This window comes from Haemaphysalis longicornis, unplaced genomic scaffold (genome assembly GCF_048455015.1).
Source record: "Haemaphysalis longicornis isolate Haplotype H1 unplaced genomic scaffold, Haemaphysalis longicornis Haplotype H1 scaffold_6, whole genome shotgun sequence".
Lineage (NCBI taxonomy): Eukaryota > Metazoa > Arthropoda > Arachnida > Ixodida > Ixodidae > Haemaphysalis > Haemaphysalis longicornis.
Window position 1 is genome coordinate 59,315,329 of NW_027526407.1, and position 23,134 is coordinate 59,338,462.

The 23,134-nt window shown below is 49.6% G+C and overlaps 1 protein-coding gene across 1 annotated transcript in view; it reads right to left on the reverse strand.

The window, feature by feature from the left end:
- Nucleotides 1-708: 708 nt before the first annotated feature.
- LOC144142765 (atlastin-2-like) overlaps nucleotides 709-23,134 on the reverse strand; it is a 64,693-nt gene continuing 42,267 nt past the window's right edge. Inside the window, exons 9-10 of the mRNA XM_077674470.1 lie at nucleotides 7,484-7,765; nucleotides 709-1,117 (exon numbers count right to left, since the gene is read on the reverse strand). Coding sequence (XP_077530596.1) covers nucleotides 1,076-1,117; nucleotides 7,484-7,765 — 324 coding nt within the window. The 3' untranslated portion in view covers nucleotides 709-1,075. The remainder of the gene's footprint in view (nucleotides 1,118-7,483; nucleotides 7,766-23,134) is intronic.

Genomic DNA, 23,134 nt, shown 5'->3' on the forward strand with positions numbered 1-23,134 from the left:
CACTTGCTCGGAACGAGAAAGACACGTCACAATGTACACCCTCGTTTGTCCATCCTCGTGTCGTCGGGGACATGCGCTCTGTACCGTAGAGGAGCCGCTACCTGATCGTCGAAGCTGACTGTAGGTGATCATTGACTCCACATCGCCCGGACGAGGATAGTTCGCACGGCCGAGGAAGAGATCGCGCTTCGATAGGCTCGGCGTGCAAAGCATCTCCTAGAGACGATAAGTCGCGCTTGCAGAGCCGCGTACGAAAACGCCGACCAAAACGACCAAGAGCTCACTTTGGCCCTGCTCAACATAAGGCTATTTAAATGTCATGCCCCCGACGTCAACCACGACACCACAACGACACTAAAACTTAACTTTGTGTTCATCAATGATCACCTACAACCGCTGCACCAGTCAAGCCTTGCACGTGAGTGCAAGGTTCCCCGAATTTTTTTATTGGTTGAGGAAACAGTTTTCTCGAATTTTTTTTTTCTAATTTCAGGTTGAACGTTGACTTTCCATTCCTTTTTCCCATGTTGGAGTGAATCTAGTCGATGTCTTTCTAGTATTTACCACGGAAAATGATAACCATTCGTTGAGTTCGCCACGAAGCATTTGTAATCTTTGTATTCGGTGGATAATGAAGGATTTTGGCAGTCGCGCTGCAGTACATGATTTTTTATGGTTGATGCAAATTCACACTCAAAACAAGTTCCCTCCAAATTACAAAAAAGCGCATTTTATTCTCACGTAAGTATAAAAAAAGTGCTTACTCGAGGTAAGGCTACTAAAAGAGAGATAGCCCGTGCATAACCGCTACGTCCTATCACAGACCACTTAGGCGATATTCCCGAAACGTTTATCCCAGTGTAGGCCATGCTCAAAAAAGGTAGCTGCGGTGCAGGTTGACGTGAACTGAGCGTTGCTTTGTGTGACTGATAAATTCTAATATGAGAGAAGTAATGGAGTTGTTGGCGAGAACGGACGTAGACGACTTCACAAAGGATCATTTCAGCATTGAAACCGCTGTTGGGGGTGGTTCCAGCATGTCGCCGTTCGGAAGTACGATGTGTTGAAGGACCGGCTAGTCTTTTTTCTTGTCTTCGTCAAAAGTGCTCTTGGACGTCTGCGAGAAAATTCAGTCTTAACTGTTGTCTGTGCGAACAGTGGTAAACTTCAAGAAAAGTGTTATTAACTGTAAACAGGGCACGGAATGATGCGCAGACTTAGGATGGGTGTGAGCGACCCGGACGGCGTGATTCGTGAACGCCGTTGAGCCTTGTGCTCGCATGCTTTGGGATTCCCCAAATAAACGGCTGTGCTTCGGCACTACTGTCTACTGTGTTCTCGTATCGGCGAACCTCGCTGGGCTGCCGTAGGCATTGGAGCCCGCGTGGTTGAAACGCCGGGAGCTAGCAGCAGTTCTAGTACGAGTATAGGCGCTTCATCTAGCGATAAAAGACAATCGTGGAACAGCTAAGTGAAATTCGCGCATATCTGCAAAACCGCCCAAGCCTCCGCCAGCAATAAAATAAAACCATGTAGTTTTTCTCAAAACTTAATACCAAAAAAATTCTACAGGCAGGTGGCAGGGCAGTGCGTACACCGAAGGTAAAAGGATGGGTCCTTGCCTTCGTGCGCAAGGGCCACCCCGCATGAATTTATTTCGCATCAATGACAGGTTAAGTTAAGTGGATGGAATAAGATACAGAGGCTGGATGGGAGTTGCGGGAACTCCGGGTGGTAGCATGAGTGTTATCGAGCCCTCTTTTGCTTGGAATTGGTTGAAAATTCTTTATATTACAATGAAGAGCACTTTATATTTTGCGCAACTACGCTTTATTGCCCATTAGGTATACATAATAAAGAAAAAACTCCGACAGCCTCGCAACAGCAGTTTTGCAAAAAAAAGTCTTCAAAATATAATGAAAACATGACAAATATCGCCTAGTGAAGGTTGTTAGCGGCTTTCCCTCACTCTAAGAAAAAAGGGCAGAGATAAGGAGGAAATCGAGGGTTTTCTCCCCCGGACGAGCGAGATTCTCCCTTCAGCTAATTACACGTAGCGCCCTCTGTACGGCCCCTACGAAACACCGAAACGGGGGAGGAAATATTCTCCCCTGTCGTCTGCGATCTGCTGTCGGCGCCGACGCCGAAAACGAAACCGTTGATCGTTGCACTGCGGCTTTCGCCGATCGGGCGTATACGACGACTATGACCAACACCTCCCCTGTGATGTGCTGCTTGCTTGTTTTCTCGCTGTCTTTCTTTTTATTATTACCATGTGCCCGCCACGCTAACGCACGGCTCGCCAGCCGTGTGTCTGAAGCACATTCTGTGGGCACCGCTGCATGCTTGCTGCGTGCGACTCACCTGCGCTGTGTTCAACGTTACCCACTGCATTTGTGGACGTTTTATACTGACGCCCAAGGGTAAAAAAGGTCAGCGATGATAGCAAACTGCCCCTTTTTTCGTCAACGAGCACGGACCGCAGCATATTGAAGCATCAGTTACCAACAACAAGAGGCCCCCATTCAGCAACATCTTGGTAGTACACTCTAATCTTGGCTGAATGGTTGCCAGACCAGCGGTGCGCTCTACGGTAAAATAGCGAAGGCGAGGCAATAAGTATCATTACCCAAACATACCTGCCGCACTGTTTCGTGAAACGTTTTTTCTTCTTTGAGCTATTTTACTTCTTACAAAACCTCAATTTAATAAAAGTTTGCAATTGCACGAGTTTTATTTGATGAAATAACAAAACCCACCTAAGGCTTACGCACTGCCGTGGGGTATCGAAACAAGCAACGACCTCACTGTTCCTACCTGCATTCTCGGCGATCAGGGTTCGCCGTTTCAATGTTTAGTTGTGGCTTGTGATCATGTCTAAAGTGTACTATATGTTGTGGTGTATTATGCTTGCGATGTTGTGTGTTGCGTGTATTGTGCGTTGGCAGTGCCATTAACGAAGTGTATGTCGCTGTGTTGTGCTATGTTTCTTCCCAATATGTGCCCGCCCACATGCGGCCTCTGTGATGTTGGCTATAATAATATACGTTATCCATAAAGGAAACCAAGGAAACACCTTGATGTAAGTGCCCACTGATGGTGATGCTTAGTAGCTGCGCCCCCCTCCCCACCCCTACTTTTTTTTGCGTCATGCATCGGTCATTTTAAAACGTTCACGGTTGCTTTACTTCGAGCACGCCAGGGGGCGAGCATTGTCATCTCGTCACTCGGACGGTTGCGATGGTTGCGACAGCGACGGATACGTTTTAGGTGCGAATGCACTTCTTAAGCGAGCCTGAATCGTCCGCCGCCGTCGTCCGCATAGCAACAGCTGCGGGTGCGCGCGCTCCTCGTCTTCCCTAGCAACGGGGGGAGATGGGCGCGCGCTACTCTCCTCCTCTCTCCGCTCAGTGACTGCGGGTGTTGGGCGCCTCCTCTCCACTTCGGGCGGGAGAGCTCTCGCTCGCGTAGAGGGCGCTCCGCATTCCGACGCGTGAGGGCGCTCGTGTAGCCCTCGCCGTAACGGCGGGCGCTACTCTCCTCCTCCTCTCTCCGCTCAGTGACTGCGGGTGTTGGGCGCCTCCTCTCCACTTAGGGTGGGAGAGCTCTCGCTCGCGTAGCGGGCGCTCCGCTTTCCGACGCGTGAGGGCGCTCGTGTAGCGGCCGCGTGGCGCGGGAGGGTATTAGTCGAGCGCGCGCCGTCGTCGAGAGCGGTCGCTTGTCCTGCATCTCGATAACGATGATGGCGGACCGGGCAACGGTACCAGCAATAACGAGTGAAATTCTTTCTTTGTAGTTGTGTGCGTGTGTGTAATCTCTCGACTACTCATTAAGATCACGATATCCACCGTAATCGCGCAATCAACAACCGTGCATTCGCACTTACACACTCTCCCCTTCGGGGAAGTGCGAGGGAATTTTTTTCGTGTTGCCTACATTGCCAGGCCTCTCAAGCTTGGACGTTCCCTGGTTTCCCATAGGCGGCGTAAAAATCGACGCCCCACGTGACCAACCTACAGCGTAGTTTTCAACCATCAAGCCCACCAGACGGCGCAAGCAAAAGGTTACTTTTGGTATAGAATACAAAACATTCATTCCGTGACTCGAAGAGCCCACACAGTTCACTTACGATGTGTTATTTAAAAATATTATCAACAAGTTCCGCATCAAACATCCGTTGAGCAAAAATGTACGCAACTTTTTACGAACAGCCGACTGGTGCACCACCTTGTTTCTGAATTCGCAACCACAAAGCCGCCAATTCAAATTGAAACCACTGCAACGGCCCACCGTTTCTATGTGCGCGGAGCACTGGTTTCGTGACTGTTATTGCTGTTATGTGCTTTTGCGTCCATCAGTTGTTGAGAGGACTGGCAAAACACGGGAATTGAGTGCTTGTGGAGTGACAATTGTGGGAAATTCCGCATCGGAAGACAGCTGTCGAGGCCAGAATATTTGATTCTTTCAACAGAAGGTGAGTGTTATGCACTCCGCTAGAAAGACGGTGCAAAGGAAACCGTTGTCGCCGTCAATACCTCATTTGTGCCCTTCGTTCGAAATCTTAGCGCAAGTGAACGAGTTGTTATGGCAAAAACAAATGTTGTCACGAAAGCGACGTACAATTGCAGCGATCGAAATGAAATGATGTCCTGGCCTCTGTAAACTTGCGGATGTCAATAAACGATTTGTTCTCACTTGCTGCTCACTGTGGTCTGTGCCAGTCGAGGCCATCTGGTCACCTGGCGTAACATCACTTCACTAGCGCGGCGCAAGTAAACACGCGGCCAGCGTGCCAGCCAGGAACCAGCAGGAGCAGCCACGGCCGAACTGGACGCTCCTTTCGCTCGCGGGAGGAGAGTCGAGTCCGGCCGTATAGCAGCGAGCCCGCGGCCGCCGTGCGAGGGCAGCCATGTTATTAAGGAGCTCAAGCGGCCTGTGCAAAAAGCACCCGCCATGTTTACAAAGCCGTATTTACGGCGCCATCAAGCGGGCGTACTCGGTAGTTCACGACGCTGCCACTACGCTTTTTCTAGCCCTACAGGCAAAGCTAGACCTTTGCTTCTCTAAAATCCTCCCTGTTCTGTGGCATTGCATTTGCGCTGAGATTGCAGACGATCCGCGTTTTGATGCATTGGTTGTAGCAAGGTAAGACGACTAACAACTGGTTGTTCTCAAACGGCGGCACTGGGTGCTTGTGATCTCGAGTGCGGTGAACAGCGGGGTTACGAGCCTTTCGGAAATAAAGGCGGCATTTTGGAAGCAATCGGTATGACTTCTACTTTGTTTACCGCGGCGCGTTCGCTCTGAACGCGTAGGCGGGGCGCGCAGCGAGACGAATGCAAGAAGTCGCGCATATACGGTTAGCGACATCGCTTGCTAACCGCAGTTCTGGTGCTCGGTAGGTAATTTCTTTGTTATTTTAGCGCATTTTAAGCGCACACAACCACGGTAACCTACGTATTTGCACTTCCTCGATCCTCAAACCGATGAGCTCGCTAGGCCTATCTCGCATGACAAGCCTTGCTTGGGTGACGCTGCCAGGGGAGGAACACTCCTCCATTAGCTCACGAAAGGAGGAAATCTTCCTCCACTCCTAGGGGTAGAAACGCGCTCCTCCCTCTTAAAGGGAGAATCTTTCTACCTCTTAGGGAGAAATATATGATACATTCCTGTTCCACCCTTAAGGGAGAAACTACCACACCCTTTTTTCTTAGAGTGCTGATGGGAAGTTCGGCATGGATTTTCGTTGTAATAAGTTCAATTAGTTACTGTTAGGGCCTGCGCTTTCAAATCGAAAATATTGTGCAAGTTCATTTCCCATACACTAGCAGAAAAGAAGCTTTCTTTTAGTTTCTTGATATAAATTAGCTGAAATTTTGAAAACTATACAGTAACATGAAATAGCTGAGCAGTGAGACCGCTTTGAAGCCCACACAAATGGACGGGTGAAACAGATAATAACGCTGAAAGAACAACGCTCAAAGGAAACGGAAGAAAAAATTACACAGTAACAAGAAGACGAGCAGGGTGGCTTTCGGAAGTACAATAGAGTATTTAAGCGTAACCTTGCTTTTCCACTATACCGAAGCATGTTCAGAAAGCTTTTTTTGTTATTGTGGTCACACAAACGCTAAAAACTCACCTAAACCTGAACAAGTTTGTGCAAGATTGTGACTCTAACTGTTGAGCGTTATAAAGAATGTGTATGAAATCTTTACGGAGATGATATGACAGAGATAAAAAATACGTAATATTTGAGGTGTTCCCTTCATGCGTTTTCCTAGCCACTCAAACAATGTTTCATTTTGGCTTGTTAGAGAAATGACTCAACCACAAATTTTACGGTGAACGAGACAGCCTTTGTCAGCTTGAACACACAATGCGGACAATGACGGATGTTTACGAGGTGCAGATTACCTCTTCAAACTTACAACACATGTACACAGCAGCAAAAAAGAACCTTGCGTGCATTTAGTTTTAGCAGCATGTAATATGTGGTCTATAAAGCTCTGCAAATAAGGACTAATGCTTCAAAACCAAAATGGTAGCGTATGGCCGAAAAAAATTAAACTCGTTCCACTCAATGTCAAGGCTGTCGGAAGTGCAGAGCAGCGATTTGCCATAATGGACTGTAGCGCCGTTTTCCGCTCACAGCTACCACACCATGCAAATCAAATTTCCCGCCTTCTCAGTGCTCGCGCGCCCCCTGCCTTAATCTGCGCCAGCGGGAGTTCTGTTCTTTTTGTGCTTGCTTTAACAGCGTATTATGGAGTTATTTTGCGTCATTTCGAAAGCGCCATTTTTTCTTGCGCGGCCGCTTTTTTCGATTACTATCGTAAAAACCAACTTAACGAGGGTTCCTAACTGTCAGGTAATTACGTACATTTTGCCTCAAATGTACCTACATCTTTCTTTGCTCTAAACCACGGGGACATCTATGACAGGCGCCAGCGGCTCACGAGTTTCGCACAATTATGGCTATATAAACGGATTGGCTTTCGAAGCCTCCGGGTACGCCGCAGCGACAGCCGCTACAACTGAACGCCGTGCATGTGGATCTACTTGGTTCTAGCGAGCGAGCTACGACGATAAGGCGTGGCGTTAAAGTGCTCTGCACTTCAGAGGTTTACCCGTAGCCGAAATTGGCTCACTTCGTCATTTTTTAAATATCAAACAGATCAATTCGTTGCTGATTAAGGTTAATGGCCGGGACCTAGTCCCCGTGCGCAATCAACGTTCTGCATGAACTTGTTTCGCAATATGTGTCTTCAGCTGCCGAAGGCATTGACTGCTTCTACTTAAGTTTACCGTTGGGTTCTGCCAGTTAAGCTCTAGCAGTATTGCGCGGTACGCCGGGAACTGAGTGTTCTGCTAAAAGTACAAGAACGCATTCGGGGAACAGCAGCCGTATAAACATTTCAAGTATCTCAGAGGCACACCAAGGAACTATTAAAGACTGGGACATGCGGGCGCCAGCACCCACCCAGAGTCCGTAGATGTGTTCGCCTATCGCGTAAGCCTGGCCTCCAGCGGCTATAATTCGGGCGGCGTTGGCTGCTGCTGGCGGCAGCCCTCCTACTCCAGGGACCATGAATGCAGCTTGCGAAACTGTATTGGCTATCTGGATCCTCGTTGCCCTAGCTCGTGCGTTCTCAACTTCCTCCCTTGCCCTCCTGCGGGCGTCGTCCATGATCTTCTTTTCCTCTGCCTTGATCCGTTCACCCTCATTTTGTTTGGAAAAGCTCTCGAACATCTGGTCGATCATCTGCAACACAAAAATGAAATTTGCTACAACTGCCATTGGTTAAAGTCGAACCGATAGGCACGAAAGCTTTTGTTGGCTGTCTGTTCTAAGCATCCTCCACATACGTAAATCTTATAGAGCGGTTTCAACCGACGTTACTTCAGAGATAATTGGAGTTTCTTGAAGATTTATTAGAATTTCTTTCATCCTTGTACCAGCTGTCCGTGAGCAGCGTACTCTTCCAGTGCATAGTTTCCTGCTATGACTTGATATCACACTTATTATGAGACGTTTAGAACGCATCATTGTCCTATCATGCTTATTCGTGCATTCTGCAGCTCAGGCTAAAATTTACAGCCATTGCACCTTGTGCAGGTGGATTAACAGCAGACTTCTTCAGCACACAATATAGACGTGCCACAGAACTTCGGCGAAAGGTACAACGAAATTTCATATTTTAGTGCATTCAAGGCTGAAATCCCTGCGAAGGAATTTTGCGTTTTGGACGCGACACCGGCATGCAAGCGTGGCCATAAATTTTGTCATGGCTGAACGCTGTTAAACCGAGTTTTGGTCCAGCGAAAGTTCGCTTTTCGGGAGACATCCCGAAGTGAATTCACACACAATGGCAAGGCAAGACAAAACAGAGACGCTGCACCGTGCAGTCGCGGCTGTTTGCGGGAACGTGTAGTAAACTTTGATGCAGCCAGTGCCGCATTGTACCATTTTGTGATTGCTCGCGTCATTCCTGTTTCCTCCATGAACCCTCGGAATACACTATGAATTACGCGCTAGCACTGCGGATGCGTACGAAGAGCACAGCCGTGACCTTGGTTGAGCACGCATTAACTGTTTCCCTACCCTCTTCTCCACATACTCCCGTTAGAACAGGAGCGTGATTAGGCGCTTTCGCTGCAGAAGCTGTCGGCGCCGCCAATTCTTCGTTAGTTGCCTGAACCATGCTCCGTGGCACTTTCGTCAGCCTCGAGAAACCGCACGAGTAACTTCCTTGACCTTGGCTGAGCTTCAAGGTCAGAGGGACCCTACCAGGTGCTTCCTGGGTTTGTATCTGGGGTAATGAACTTTGATTAGGAGAATCGCACCGGCTTTTCTTGGCGTGAGCATTCAGCGTTCGGTTATTACGGATACCTAAATTGCATCGCGATGTGGGTGAGTGGAAGATGAATCAGGCACCATTGATATTGTCTTAACTACTGATTAATCTCCAATTTTTTCAGAGGCGACGACAATTCTTGCTTTTAAGTCAGTAGGCTATTCGTGGCTGTTCTTCCCATTGTGCGTTCGCTCCAGGAGCAAACAGTGCAAGAGCAAGCCAACTGTTAGGGGTTAAGGGCAAGTGTTAAAGCGGGTGCGTCATCGTGAACTAGTGCTTTATGCAAGTCAGCGAGGGACACACTGTATAGAGAATGCAGGACTACGTTCTGCGAACTAAACACACAGGAATAACCCACCGCAGACGCACTATCGGAACGGTACACCATAACGACCTCAGTCAATGGAGCCCGCCCATTAAATTCGCGTTACGGCATTTAGGATGTCAGAAACGAAGTTCTTTCTTTGGATATTAAACCCGGAAATTTTGTCTGCCTGTCTTTCTGCATAATTATGTCTCAGTTGATTATGCCACATGGCCTAATAAAGAAAACTCCGAAACGACAAGTTTATACAGGTAAAACATTTAAATACCACTAAATCAGGTACAATGATTATTCATATTTGTCAACATCGTTCATCAAAAAGACAACATTAGATATATTTGAGGCAACGCATCACTGCGTAACTGGTGCCCGCACTGTTTTTAACTGAAAATACCTGATGTGTTGCCTTTCAAAATTGTGCTGTGAATTGAGCATGCCTGGTTTGGGGTTAATAGACGAATGCATCTTTTTTAATAAACCCAACGCCTCTGCCCAAAAATTGTTTTATTGTCGCTGTTTCTCAGAGTCAGTGGATTCGATTTGAAAAAAACTTGTAATGGGCCGGCGTTTCCGGCCTTACAGTAAGTGAGACTTCGGACTTGGCCTGAGCGATGCCCGAGCATTGCTTCCTATCATCGGGTCGCTCGGGCACCTGCCTGGTCAGCGCTGGGATGACCCGCTGGAGGGCATGGATTTGGAGATCTTGGTCTTCGTATCACTTCGCCTCCTCAAAGGTGGATGGCAGTCTTCCTGTCGCGGATTCTTCCGGGAAGTGGAGACAGTCCCAGACAATGTTCTCGAGGGTCGTGGTGGTTTTGCGACCCACCCTTCACGTGTCATCTGCACGACACACCCTCCACGGATAAATCTTGTGAATTAGGGACAGGCTTATGACCATTCCCGTCTGCAGAGCTGCCTGTACATAACTGCCTGCTCTCTGCTCAGCCCTTTGCAGGGCGGCGGGAGCATACGTCTGGCGAGACGATATGCCTGGGTGATTTCTTTGTAGCTCATCATTCTGTCTCTCGTGCTGTGCCATGGGCGTTCCTCGCTTGGCCCGGCGCGGCCTGTTAGTTCGCGCGCCCGGGCGGGTGTGGCTTCGTTGTGGTTTGAACTGACGTCCATGTCACGCGTCTCACGCGGCCGAGAAATGAGGCTCAAGTTGATTCATTCAATGGCAACACAATATATTTACAGCACAAAAACACTCAACCGAACGCGATCATAACAAACTCACAAGCATGTCATATAATACACAAAAAACAAGCAGAACCTCATGCTATCCCAAAAATCTAGTCAGATAGTCACTATAACCCATTAACTGTCTATTCCAAATCCAAACATCCTACCGCCGGTACCACGGTGCGATGCCGATGACGTGGCCCAGTGGGTCGGTTGGCTTCCGCGTCGCCGAACGTCGCCGAACGTCGCGATGGCCCGTTCTGGTGCGTCGTGGTCCGGCGGACCGCGGTGTGATGACTCGGCTTCGCTGAGCAGCGCGGCTCAGCAGGGGGCCAGCAGAGCGAAGCTGCTGGTAATCGGTGGTCTTGAGCTGCCCGCTGCCAGACGGTGCGGGGCCGCTGGTGCGTCGTGGGGCACTGCTCGACGGGTCGCCGGCGGTGCGATGCCGCCGGTCAGCAGGAGGCCAGCAGAGCGCAGCTGCTGGTAATCGGTGGTTCCGGGCAGCCCGCTGCCAAACGGTGCGATGCCGCTGGTGCGTTGTGCAGGCACGGCCCGAACTTCCCACCGTTCCTCCAAAGAACCCGTTCCACTCTGTCCACTCCAACCTTGTTCTCTTCCTCTTCACCTCGCATTAATCGTGTGCAGTTCCCATTCGCTGAACAAGCTACCTCCTCCTCCTCTTCGATTACCCTGTGTTTCTTCTCCATTGGTCACTTCAACATCCTTCTCACCATCCCGTATGCTGATTTTTTCTTCGTCTTCATCTTTTCTGACAACATCATCTTCTGGGGCCAATCCTCCTTAGGGTATGGGCTCTTACCACATGACATTACCCCCCGAAATTGAAGAGTTTTTTTTTCTGAAAAAAAAAACTGCTACACACCACGCCTGTTCGTGGAAACAAAGTCCGCAGTCCGCATGTCACAACACCATCAGTCCTATTAAGCTACTACATCAGTCCTACTAAACTACTAAGATTCATCACACCCCAAGTTGACTCTTTACCAAAACTAACTTCAAATTCTACACTCACTCACAACACCTAACACTAAAATACAACTCTTCTTCATCCTCGTACACTAATCTACTCATACAATCTGGTCTAATATCACCAAAGTCAAACACATCAATAAGTCTCAAGCTTGCAAACACACTTAATCAATCTACACTACTCAACTACCTCCGTGTACACTTCATACTCCTACAACACCTTGTCGTCTGCACCATACCACAACATTTATGCTTTATTTTATTACCCAACCTATTCGTCATCTTTATGAGTCCTCTTTCTGTCCAGGTCATCTCCGTGTATTCCATCAGGTTAGTTGACCTTTGCCTTCATCTTTACCTTCTTGCGCTTCATCCATTCAGCACCTTTCACTACACTATCACCTCTGTTTGAACCACCATCAATGTTCACTTGACTCACTGCCCTAGGACCCGTGACCTGTCTGAAGTCCTCTACTTTCAGCTTTCTCTCGATTGTGCATGACTCGCACGATCTCTTCGTTTTTGTCTTCTTTGCGCGTCTGCGCTTTTGCTCTCCTCTGACGTTGATATTTTGCCTACTCCCGGAGGACTCACTGGACATCTTTTGGCCGACCCCACCTTGTCTGGGGTACTGACTACGAAGCCAGCCGTTCGTCTTACGGGCCTTAGCTGGTTGTCTGCGCTTCATCTTGGTAGCGTGCGCTAACTCCACCAACTTCTCAGCCACCGCATCACTTTTCGCACAGCTCCGCTCATGCACTCGAACCTTCCTAATCCCCAGACTCTTTTTCCTTCTCTGCTTCGCACGCTTAGGAAAAGACGGGCACTTTTTCTCGCGTTCTTGGGTCTCAGCAACCTTATGGTGCGCTGGACATTGCCTTTCGCTTGGGACTAACCCCGGTCCTGCGCCTAGCCTAAATTTCTCGAGCCGGGACTCTTTGTCAACAACAAGGTGCTCAGTCTGAGGGAGCGGCCCAAGTTGCTCCGGAATCCCTTCACCTGGGTGTGCACTGTTGACCCCGTTTACCATCTTAGACGCTGAGGTGTCCGCTGAGCCGTCCAAAGAATTTGCACTTGTCTTTTTTGGGAGTAGTGTACCCTCAATAGTCATAGGCATTTCTACCCGACCAGCAATACAGCTTTCTGTCCGGTTGTTATTACTGCCAGTGCACGGAGCGGCAGGTACCTCCGTCTCACTTATAACTCTTTCAGAGTCCTTCAAATCGACTGAGTCATCAGAAGTACTAGGGGGCAGCACGCTGTCCTCGCCTGGAGTGTTCCGACTGCAATCTCCGAGCGCCTGGCCTTCGGTTCTGCCATACTCGGCCCGTTCACCTCCTTGAGCTTCGAATGCGCCTTCCTTCACTGGGGTCGTTTGCGAGAACCCTTTTGCTTCTATTTTTTCATTGCCATCACCGCGCTGTGCAAACCGCGTTCTCTCAAAAGCGCGTGCTTCTTCGCTGTCAGCTATCTGCGTCCTTCCTTTCTCACGTGCCTCATAGATGTCGGCGACCCGCGTGCCCTCAGGTTCACGTGCGGCGCGTTCACGGTTCTTTATGCGTTCCCTTTCCTCGAGGCGCCGCGTTAGCTCTGCCTTTTCTCGGTCCAACTCTTCTAACTCGGCAGACCACCTCTCGCGCTCTTTGCGCCGCTCTTCATTTAACAATGCAAAAAACTGCTCCTTGTTTAAACCTGACGAACTAGCCAAGGTTAAAATCTTCTCGAGATCCATCTCTCTGCCAGGTGAGACGTGTGGTTGGGCCAAGGATAGATCCTGGCGGGCTCGCCAAATGTTTTGTCACGCGTCTCACGCGGCCGAGAAATGAGGCTCAAGTTGATTCATTCAATGGCAACACAATATATTTACAGCACAAAAACACTCAACCGAACGCGATCATAACAAACTCACAAGCATGTCATATAATACACAAAAAACAAGCAGAACCTCATGCTATCCCAAAAATCTAGTCAGATAGTCACTATAACCCATTAACTGTCTATTCCAAATCCAAACATCCTACCGCCGGTACCACGGTGCGATGCCGATGACGTGGCCCAGTGGGTCGGTTGGCTTCCGCGTCGCCGAACGTCGCCGAACGTCGCGATGGCCCGTTCTGGTGCGTCGTGGTCCGGCGGACCGCGGTGTGATGACTCGGCTTCGCTGAGCAGCGCGGCTCAGCAGGGGGCCAGCAGAGCGCAGCTGCTGGTAATCGGTGGTTCCGGGCAGCCCGCTGCCAAACGGTGCGATGCCGCTGGTGCGTTGTGCAGGCACGGCCCGAACTTCCCACCGTTCCTCCAAAGAACCCGTTCCACTCTGTCCACTCCAACCTTGTTCTCTTCCTCTTCACCTCGCATTAATCGTGTGCAGTTCCCATTCGCTGAACAAGCTACCTCCTCCTCCTCTTCGATTACCCTGTGTTTCTTCTCCATTGGTCACTTCAACATCCTTCTCACCATCCCGTATGCTGATTTTTTCTTCGTCTTCATCTTTTCTGACAACATCATCTTCTGGGGCCAATCCTCCTTAGGGTATGGGCTCTTACCACATGACAGTCCAACACCTTCCCTGCGTGCGCCGGGAATCACTTTATTTTCTTGGCGGCGCTCCTCTCAGGATTTTCTCCGAAACGCGTGAGACCCTTCCTCGTGCGAAGTTTCTGTATGCTTGCCCTGAGTCGCTGAGCACGGGGCTGCACTCCAGGTCTTTAAGGGCTACTGCAATGGCCACTTGCTCAGCTTCTGGTTTATCGCTCTTCATACTCGCCGCCGCCATGACGTTGCCTTTGGCGTCGACCACGGTTACTGCGAAAATGCGTCTACGAAGCGGGCTCCCGCGTCTCCGGGGTGTAGTTCCGCCAGTGACTTGGCACTCGCTTTTCGTCTGCCGTCGTTGATCTCGGGGTGCATGTTACAGAGGATCGCGTCCCCCCGGATCATGCCCAGAGCTCGTCCGGGATCGGCGTCTTGATTCCCTGCTGCTCCTGGTATTGAAGCCCCAGCCTTGTCAGGATTCTCCTTCGCGTCTTAGTTGTTTCCAGTTTCTCCAGCAGCGCCGTTCTCTGAGCTTCGATAACTGCTGCTGGGGTGTTGTGGATGCCCAGGCTGAGCAGTCTCCCGGTGCTTGTAGAGTCGGGTACCCGGTTGGCGGCATCTTGTATGCCTTTGAGATGGTCGCCTCCAGCTTATTTTTCTCGCCATTCTTCCACCTGTGGAACGCGGCCACGTACGTGATGTGGATCATTACGAAGGAGTGCAGGAGTCTCGTGAGGTTCTCCTCGTGTAGCTCCCTCTTTTTGTTCGACAGTCTCTTGACCACTGTGATGGCAGTGGCCGCCTTGCCGATGACCCGCACCACCGTACTTCCGTTGTTTCCGCGTTCGTTGAGGACCATGCCCAGGACGCCGATGTACGATACCCTGGGGATCGCCGAGCCATCTTTGGTGTAGGCCGTAATATCTTATCGTTCCCTTCTCTTATATCGTAATATCTTATCGTCTTCCTTGGGTCACTACAACAGCAGCTCTGACTTGCTCGGTAAGCATTTCAGGCCAGTTCAGGCTTTCCTCGACCACTCTAACCGCTCGCTGCAGGGCGTCTTCCGCTGGAGCATCGCTGCCGCGCTGGACCCACAGCGCGATTTCGTCGCATATATAGTGTGACTGACGTTCCCAACCTTTGTGAGTCTGTTGGCGACTTCGATCATGACTACGTTGAATAGGAGCGGGGAGATCACCGACCTATGCGGGATTCCTCGGCTCCCGACCTCTTTGGCTTTCGTTGCAATGGCACCCGCGGTGATCTCCGCCGTGCGACCTGCGAGGAAGCTTCTGATGTACATATGGGTTCTCTCTCCCATGCTCAGCTTCAATACTTGACTTAGAATCGCAGAGTGGTTGATGCTGTCGAATGCTCCCTATAGATCGATACCCATGATGGCACTCGTGTCCCGGGTGTCGCTGTCAACGATTAGGTGCTTCAGCTGGATCATGGCGTGTGTACACAGGTGTTTTAGGAACCCGATCATAGTCTCGGGATATAGGTGGTTGTCCTCTAGGTAGTCCTGCCATCGTGCCTAGACTACATGAAAGGCTGTCCGCACTTCTTCTACGTTAATGTCTCTATCTAGCTTCTTGTTGGATCTTCCGATATAGTCTCCGGGAGTGACCTTCTGCGTGGTGGGGATGTAGTTCTCCAGCAGCTTCTTTTCCACCGCCACCATTCCCTTCTCCTTGATTCTGCACGCATAATCTTCGCTAGCCTGTCCCTCTGCTGAGACTTGGTCTTGTTGTCGCCCAGAAGGTGCTGGAACAGGTTCCAGGACTTGCCGTTCTGCAGTTTCCCGTCTGCCGCATTGCATATCTCGCCCCGCTTTTGGCTGCTGAGCCTGCGGCAGGGCTCCTCTGTCTTGCGGTTCCGTTCAGCGACCTTCTTTCGCAGCCTCCTATTCAGCCTTTGATTCGTCCCCCTCTCCTGTATGGACTTCTTGGCTTCGATAAGGTGGGCCAGTCTGCTGTCGATAACGTCTATCTGGTTGTCCGTTTCGATCTGTCTCTGTGAATCTTTCCACCCAGGTCCCGATGTCTTCTACCCGTTGATCTCCTTCCGCGGTTTCATTTCTTTGCTACCTCAAAGCTTCCCAGTCGATCCCCATGTCTTTTCGCGGCTGCGTCGCTTCAACCCCATTCATTCGAATCGTAGTTTTCACGATTATGTGGTCGCTGTGCAAGTCCGTGCTGGTGTTCCTCCACACAACGTCTTCCGCTGCAGCGTTCTTGACGAAAGTAACGTCGGGAGTAGTATCCCTGAATACCGAGTTTCCCGTTCTCGTCGGGTTGTAGGGGTCCGTGACGAGGACGTATCTGCTGTAGATAGCGTCTTGCGCGAGGTTCCTGCTTTAGCGTTGCTCTTGGCGTACCCCCACGAATGGTCTGCGGCGTTGAAGTCACCACAGGCGAGCAGCATGGAGCCGTTTGCGTGCGAGTCCCTGTGCAGGAGTGCCCTGAAGTGTTGTTTGCGCTTGCTCGGGTTGCTGTAGGCGTTGAGGATGTAGACACTCTCCTTCCTCTTCTTGCTATTTACCATCTCGGCCAGTACGTGGTCGACTGCGACATTTTTAGTGGAATTTATAGCATTGCCTGCTCCTTTTCGGTTATGATGCACAGTCCCCTGCTGTCTCCCTCGGCGGACCAGATCGCTCTGTAGCCGAGGCGTGGCCGATGCGTCGCCAGTGTTTCCTGTAGCAAGATCACGTCCGGTTTCTTCTTGCTGTTGTCGACGTGCTGCAGTAGTACCGCCCACTTCCTTTCCAGGCCGCGGTAGTTCCACTGCCAGATGATCACTGTTGGTTCTAAGTCCATGCTTGTTCCGTTCTAACGATGCCTCCCTGCGGTGCGCTGCGCAATTGTTGATATTGGATAACTCCTTGCATGTGGCCCTATAGCTGTTGGACCGCCCTCTCTATTTTCCCAAACCGCTCGTGGTCCAGCCTGCTGTTCTATGCGATGGCCACCTTTATCGTCTCGAACATCTGTTCCATTTTCGCTTCCAACTGGTTCAACCTGTCGTCCATGCACGCCTCGATTCTGCTCAGTCTTTCTTCCATGCCGGCTTCGATGCTACTAATCTCCTGGGTGCCCCACTTTTCCATCGTTCTCTTATTTATGGCCGCCACTGTGGATTCCGGGATGTCGCTCGTTACATCCATCGGCTGTGCTTTCGGCCGGGGTTCCGGCGTCACTCGGGGTAGCATCCCCGTTCTTAGCTGGAAAAATTCCTCTAACCATCCATTCGAATGGCTTGCACTTAAACTAAAATCTCCACAGTTCTCTCATTCCTCGTTACCACGCCAGGCAAAGCAAGGAAAGAAATTTATTCTCACTCATTATTTATTATCGCCGCTGGAAGTGTCATGGACTGAGCTGTACAATCATTTTCTTCTCCCGACTCTACGAAGCGTATGTGCGTTTCTCTTCTTATAGATCATTGTTTTCGAAATCTAAAGCAGGTATTTTAAACAATTTAGACCAATCTCTACCTTTGGCCAATCTTCATCAATGGGTGGCACCATTACCTTAAAGAATAAAAACCATGGGAGATGATGATAACTTTATTTCACCCAAAAGTGGGTGGAAGGAGGAAGAGAAAGTGGGAGTCTTCCTGAATTCCTCCTCCTCAGATGGCGGCTTACCGCCGATGGGCGCGACCTGCATTTTCGGCCAGTTGGACGACCTTGACTTGTATTTAGGGGCTTGAGATAAGCAAACACGTCTCCCACAGTTCCACACTGGTAAATTGTAAGCCTACTCATAGAGTTCGTGGCTGAACATCACAAGCCCAAATCATGTGAGGTAGTGTGGATCCCTGGGTGCACCACTTGCATTGATCATTGTAAAGGTCGGGATAAATGTGCCTGAATAATGCAAGATTTGGGAATAGTTCCGGGACATATTTGAACTAATGAGACAAAAACTCAAGCCATGGCGAATCCCCCTCAGTGGCTATGTGACATTACGCCGAAGAAGAAGAGGAGGAAGAAGACGAAGAAGAAGAAGAAGAAGAAGACAGGAATTCCATACATTTGCACTATCTTCTGTTAATTGACCGAACCCCTGATCGGGTATGTGCCATACATAAAGGAGCAACAACAACAACAGGACTCCCTCCCGGACAGGATCAGGGTTAACCACCTTACTGCCAAAGTCCGACAATACCAAAAGGTTCTTTCCCTTGAAAGAAGGCTACGGTGGTGCGATGGTATGAATGGCCGTACATCAAATCGCACACTTTGGAGCACATTCCGAGCAATGGAAAGCGGTCGTCGACCACCCGATCCGGTGGCAAGCTCCCGCCTTGCGGCTCAGGAGACTCCAGAAGAATTTACCGAACGGGCAGCTCGACAATTCTTCCCTCTACACGATGTACCGCACACGCTGCCCCAAGATCCCCCTCCTCCTGCGGCAGACACGGACGGCCTGGAGACTCCATTTATGCTTCCGGAACTACTCGCCGCTATTGAATGTTCCAAAACCTGTACCACCCCAGGCCCGGATGGTATACCATAGGAGGTTTACCAAAACCTGGAGGGAGATATCCTCAATACTATTCTGGCTATAATTAATGAAACCTGGACAACCTCAACAATCCCGGCCGAATGGAAGCACTCAATAGTTATCCCTTTAGCTAAACCTGGAAAACCTCCTAACCCATTAGAAAATCTCCGCCCAATCTCCTTGACATTCACCATTTGCAAACTAGCAGAACGAATGCTGGCGACACGTCTTTCTTGGTGGCTGGAGAAGCATCGCAAATATCACCCAGCACAAATCGGGCTTCGTCCTGGTCTTGGCGCGGAAGATGGTTTGGCAATGTTGTCCGAAGACATCTTGAATGTTTCCTCCTACAGCCACGCCACTCGTACGATACTGGCAACCGATATTTCGAAGGCGTATGATAATCTATACTTCATGCTGAATTTTTGCGCAGCGTAAGACAAGGACAGATACAACAAGGGACACGAAGACCCTTCGTGTCTTCATGTGCCTTGTTGTATCTGTCCTTGTCTTACGCTGCGCAAAAATTCAGCATGAATTCTGAGTACCAACTAGCCCGCCTAACGGTGTTATTACAGATAATCCATACGACGCTATCATACGTGCTATGCTTGAGTTGGGCCTGCCACGTCGTGTGGTTGATTACATGGCCGTCTTTTAAAAAACCGTACATTCGCTGTCCGTGTAGAAGGGAAGCCAGTAGGACTGTTTCACTCAGTGCGTGGTGTCCCCCAGGGAGCTGTGCTGTCACCAATACTCTTTAAGATTGTATTTATTCACTTAGCGTGGCAGCTCGACACTGTGCAGCACACACGCTTCCTAATCTACGCGAATGATGTCACAGTGTGGTCGACGCACAAAAACGTATAGATGCAGTTTACAGCGCTACAGAAGGCTCTAGAAGTTATCCAGTTATTTGCAGCGAAGGTTGGGCTAACTGTATCCGTCGAGAAGACGAAGTACATGACAGTCGCAAGCCTGTTCCGTTCTGCTTCGACTCCTCGCTGTGTCTTCTGAGGCTGTTACGTCTGCACATTGGTACCGTGAGTGGGTGTTTTGGCCAGGGCTAAAGTTCTTAAAGTTGGGCCAAATTGTTGCAAACCTGTAGCGGTGGGGGATATTAGGGCTATGGCCCTAGGTTCCCCGGGGTCCAGCATGGCGTCGTGGTCCGCCAGCTTGGCTGCAAGCAGCGTACCCTTAGAGGCATTCAAGCGGCACGGCGTAGAGAGCATTCCGGTAGTACTTGTCCCCGCCGGTGACGGGGTGATTCGAGCAAAAAATTCAAAACTCCTTCAAGAGCAGTTGAAACTAGTGAGCCAACATTAGATGGCCATCTCGGAAGTTAGGCAATACGGCAGGGCAGGCGTTTTGTGCCGATCTAAAGACCTAGATTGTGTCGCGGACCTGCTGCGGTGCACATCGTTTGCCTCGGTTCCCGTGAACGCCTTCATTCCGGCGCACCTCGCTTGTGTGAGAGGCATTGTTCGGGACGTTGATCCCACCCAGTCTCCCGAAGAAGTACTAGATGAGTTCAAAATGGCAGGTGTGACGGTAGTCTACCGTTGTAGCAGAGTGGAGAATGGACGGCGGATCCCAACCGCGTCTGTTAACGTGACTTTTGCAGGACTAAAATGTCCCTCTGAGCTGATGGCATGGCCGCTGGTGCATAGGGTAGACCCTTTGGAGCCTAGGCCACTGCAGTGCCGGAAGTGTTGGAGATTAGGCCACACATTTCGGGGATGCAAGTCCAATCTTAGGTGCAAAAAGTGTGGAGACAGTCATGATGCGCAATCCTGTCGATCAGACATCGAACTCTGCTGTCTCTGTAAGGGAGCCCACGAAGCGACGTATTCCAACTGCCCGGCCAGGTCTCATGAATGTTCCCTCTTAGAGATAATGGGAAAAAACCGCTGCTCTAGGTTTGAGGCTTCGGCTCTGTTGAAAAGTCGTACCCAGGGTTATGCGGCAGCAATTCACACTTTACGACTATTCAATTCACAATTTACGCGGCAGCAGTTCCGCTGCTGATGCCGCGTTTCCAGCGACCATTACTCCAGTAATTGAATAGTCCAACACGCAGGTAATGCAGCAAGTGGTCGCTCCGCTTACTGAGACTCTTGTCACGCTGACGCATGTCACAAACCTTTTGGCGGCAAAGTTAGGTTGCTCAATACCGGATGTTCCCATTAACCACCAGGCCACATTTTCTACTTCTGAACCTTAGCTTGTAACACACTCTGAAACAGATGATGCCCAGGATATTGCAGGCTGCTCCTCACGGCATACAGCAGAATCAGTTCCAGACTGGGGTAGCGATGAGACAGTCGGTCCGAAGGGAGTTCAGGTTGTTAGTAATGACGAGGTTGGAAAAGCCGCCCCGGCTGTAGACATCGACGACTCCTACGTCATGTAAGTGAATGACGTTTCCACAAATAAAATTCTCCCCACAAAACAGAAGAGGCGTATCTCCCCTATAGATGAAGCTAAGGCTGCACGTGGAAAACCAGCAAGCAAAAAGGCGTCCCCTACGTCTTCAACTAATGGCACTGATATACTGGGGGCCATTGTTGCGTCCACAGTACACGAGGCAGTATAGCATCTCTGAAGGTTGTACAGTGGAACTGCCGCTCCGTTAATTCTTCTTTTGTTGATCTCAAGTGTCTAGTTGCAAATTACTGTCCTGATGTTGTCCTCCTTCAAGAGTCATGGCTTTCTAAAAACAATTTTTTTGCTTTGGAAAATTATCGGGCCTTTAGATTAGACCGCAATAGTAGAGGGGGTGGGTTACTAACCTTAGTTTCTTCAAAACTTTGTCATAGAGCATTTTCGTCGTTGGAACTGATGTCACCCAGTGGCGAAGTTCTCTCGGTAGACTTGCTTCTTCCTGGGAGTCCTCCGATCTCCATCGTCAATGTTTATTTTCCGGTAGGCTTCCGTAAAGTAGAGAAACTGGACAGGTTTATAGCCAGTAAATCGACAATTGTTGTTGCCGGTGACTTCAATGCTCACCACGTTTCTTGGGGCTTCAGAACGGACTCTCGTGGTCTAGAGCTATGGCACTGGCTTCAGGAGAATGACCTTTCCTGTCATAATTCCCGGGCTGTTACATTTTTGCGTGGTGGATCTCGATCGTCCTTGGACTTGACCTTCTCCTCAGGCAATGTACAAGTCGCGTCCTGGGGTACATTACCCTGCGGTTCAAGCAGTGATCATTTCCCTATTGAGTTTACGGTAGGTGTCCCTCTAACTATAATTGAGGTCAGAAAGCAAAAATTTATTAACGCTCGAGTTTATCAGGGGGCACTGCGGGATTGCTTTACATCAATGCAGACCACTGAGTCCATTGTAGATGCTCAGCGAACGATGGAGTCTTTGCAGGCAGCAGCCAAAAAAGCTGAGTTCACAGTCAATTGTACCGCACAGCAAAAGGTCTTTAACTGGTGGAACTCTGATTGAAGCCGAGATTATCGCCGTAGAAAAGCGGCTCTGAGGACTCTTCTGCACAATCACTGTCCGGTAAATTGGATAAACTATAAGTACATGGCAGCAGTGTTCAAACGTACAGTTGCGAAAGCTAAAATGGATTACATGATAAATCTCAATGACTCTCTTTCGAATCCTAAAAATAAAGCAGCGCTCTATAAGTTCATGGCAAGCAATCGGGCGGTTTCTATCAAGAAGTTACAGTCATCAGAGGTCTTGACTTCTGCTGAAGAGGCCCGGATTCTTGAGCGCTCTGCTAGAGGTCTTGCGGTTCGCTTTTCTTCTCGTTGTAATAACTTCCGTATTATCGGTCCTCCAGAAACGGATGATTTTATGCCAGTCTCATCTTGTGATCTGACGCAAGCCTTGTCCATCACACGTTCTGCGGCGCCGGGGCTTGATGGCGTGACTGTTGGTGCTATTAAATTTTTGGCTGAGGAATTCCAACCGGTTCTATTGAATGGGATAAATTCATCCCTCAGGTTTTGTTGGATTCCACTCAAGTGGAAAGTGTCCAAGATAATTTTGCTCCAAAAAAAGCCAGGTCAGGGTTTCGATTTAGACAACTTAAGGCCGATTGCTCTGACCTCCAACATGATAAAATTAATAGAGCGGATACTTTTTAAACGGATGACTTCTTTCATGCAGGACAGGCAAGTACTAAGTCCTGCTCAGATTGGCTTTAGGCGCGGATGTTCTATTTGGAACGCTCATGTGGACTTAGAGGCGAGGATCCGCTTAGCACAAAAAGGGAAACTGGTGTCGGCACTAGTGACCTTAGATGCAGCTAAAGCTTATGACAGTGTCGAGCATGGTATCTTACTTGACAAACTAGCGCGTATAAACTTGCCTACATATCTTTTTGCTTGAATTAGGGAGTTTTTGGCTGATCGGGAATTCTTTTGTACACACGGAAGGCTATCTTCAGGAAGATTTCCACAAACTAGAGGAGTGCCTCAAGGATCGGTTTTATCGCCTTTACTTTTTAACATCCTTATGAGTGACATTCCTATATTCCCAGATGTAACAACCTACGTTTATGCGGATGATATAGCCTTTTTTGCGGCCGCAGTCGACATTCATTCGCTATATGACCGTTTGCAGGCCTATTTATCTGTCTTGGAGACATGGCTTGACAGCATTTATTTAACGTTAAATGTGTCGAAGAGTGCTTTACTTGTCTTCCCGGTTGCAGGAACAATTTCAATTTCTCTCGCTTACAAAAATCAAGTCATTCCGCAGGTGGA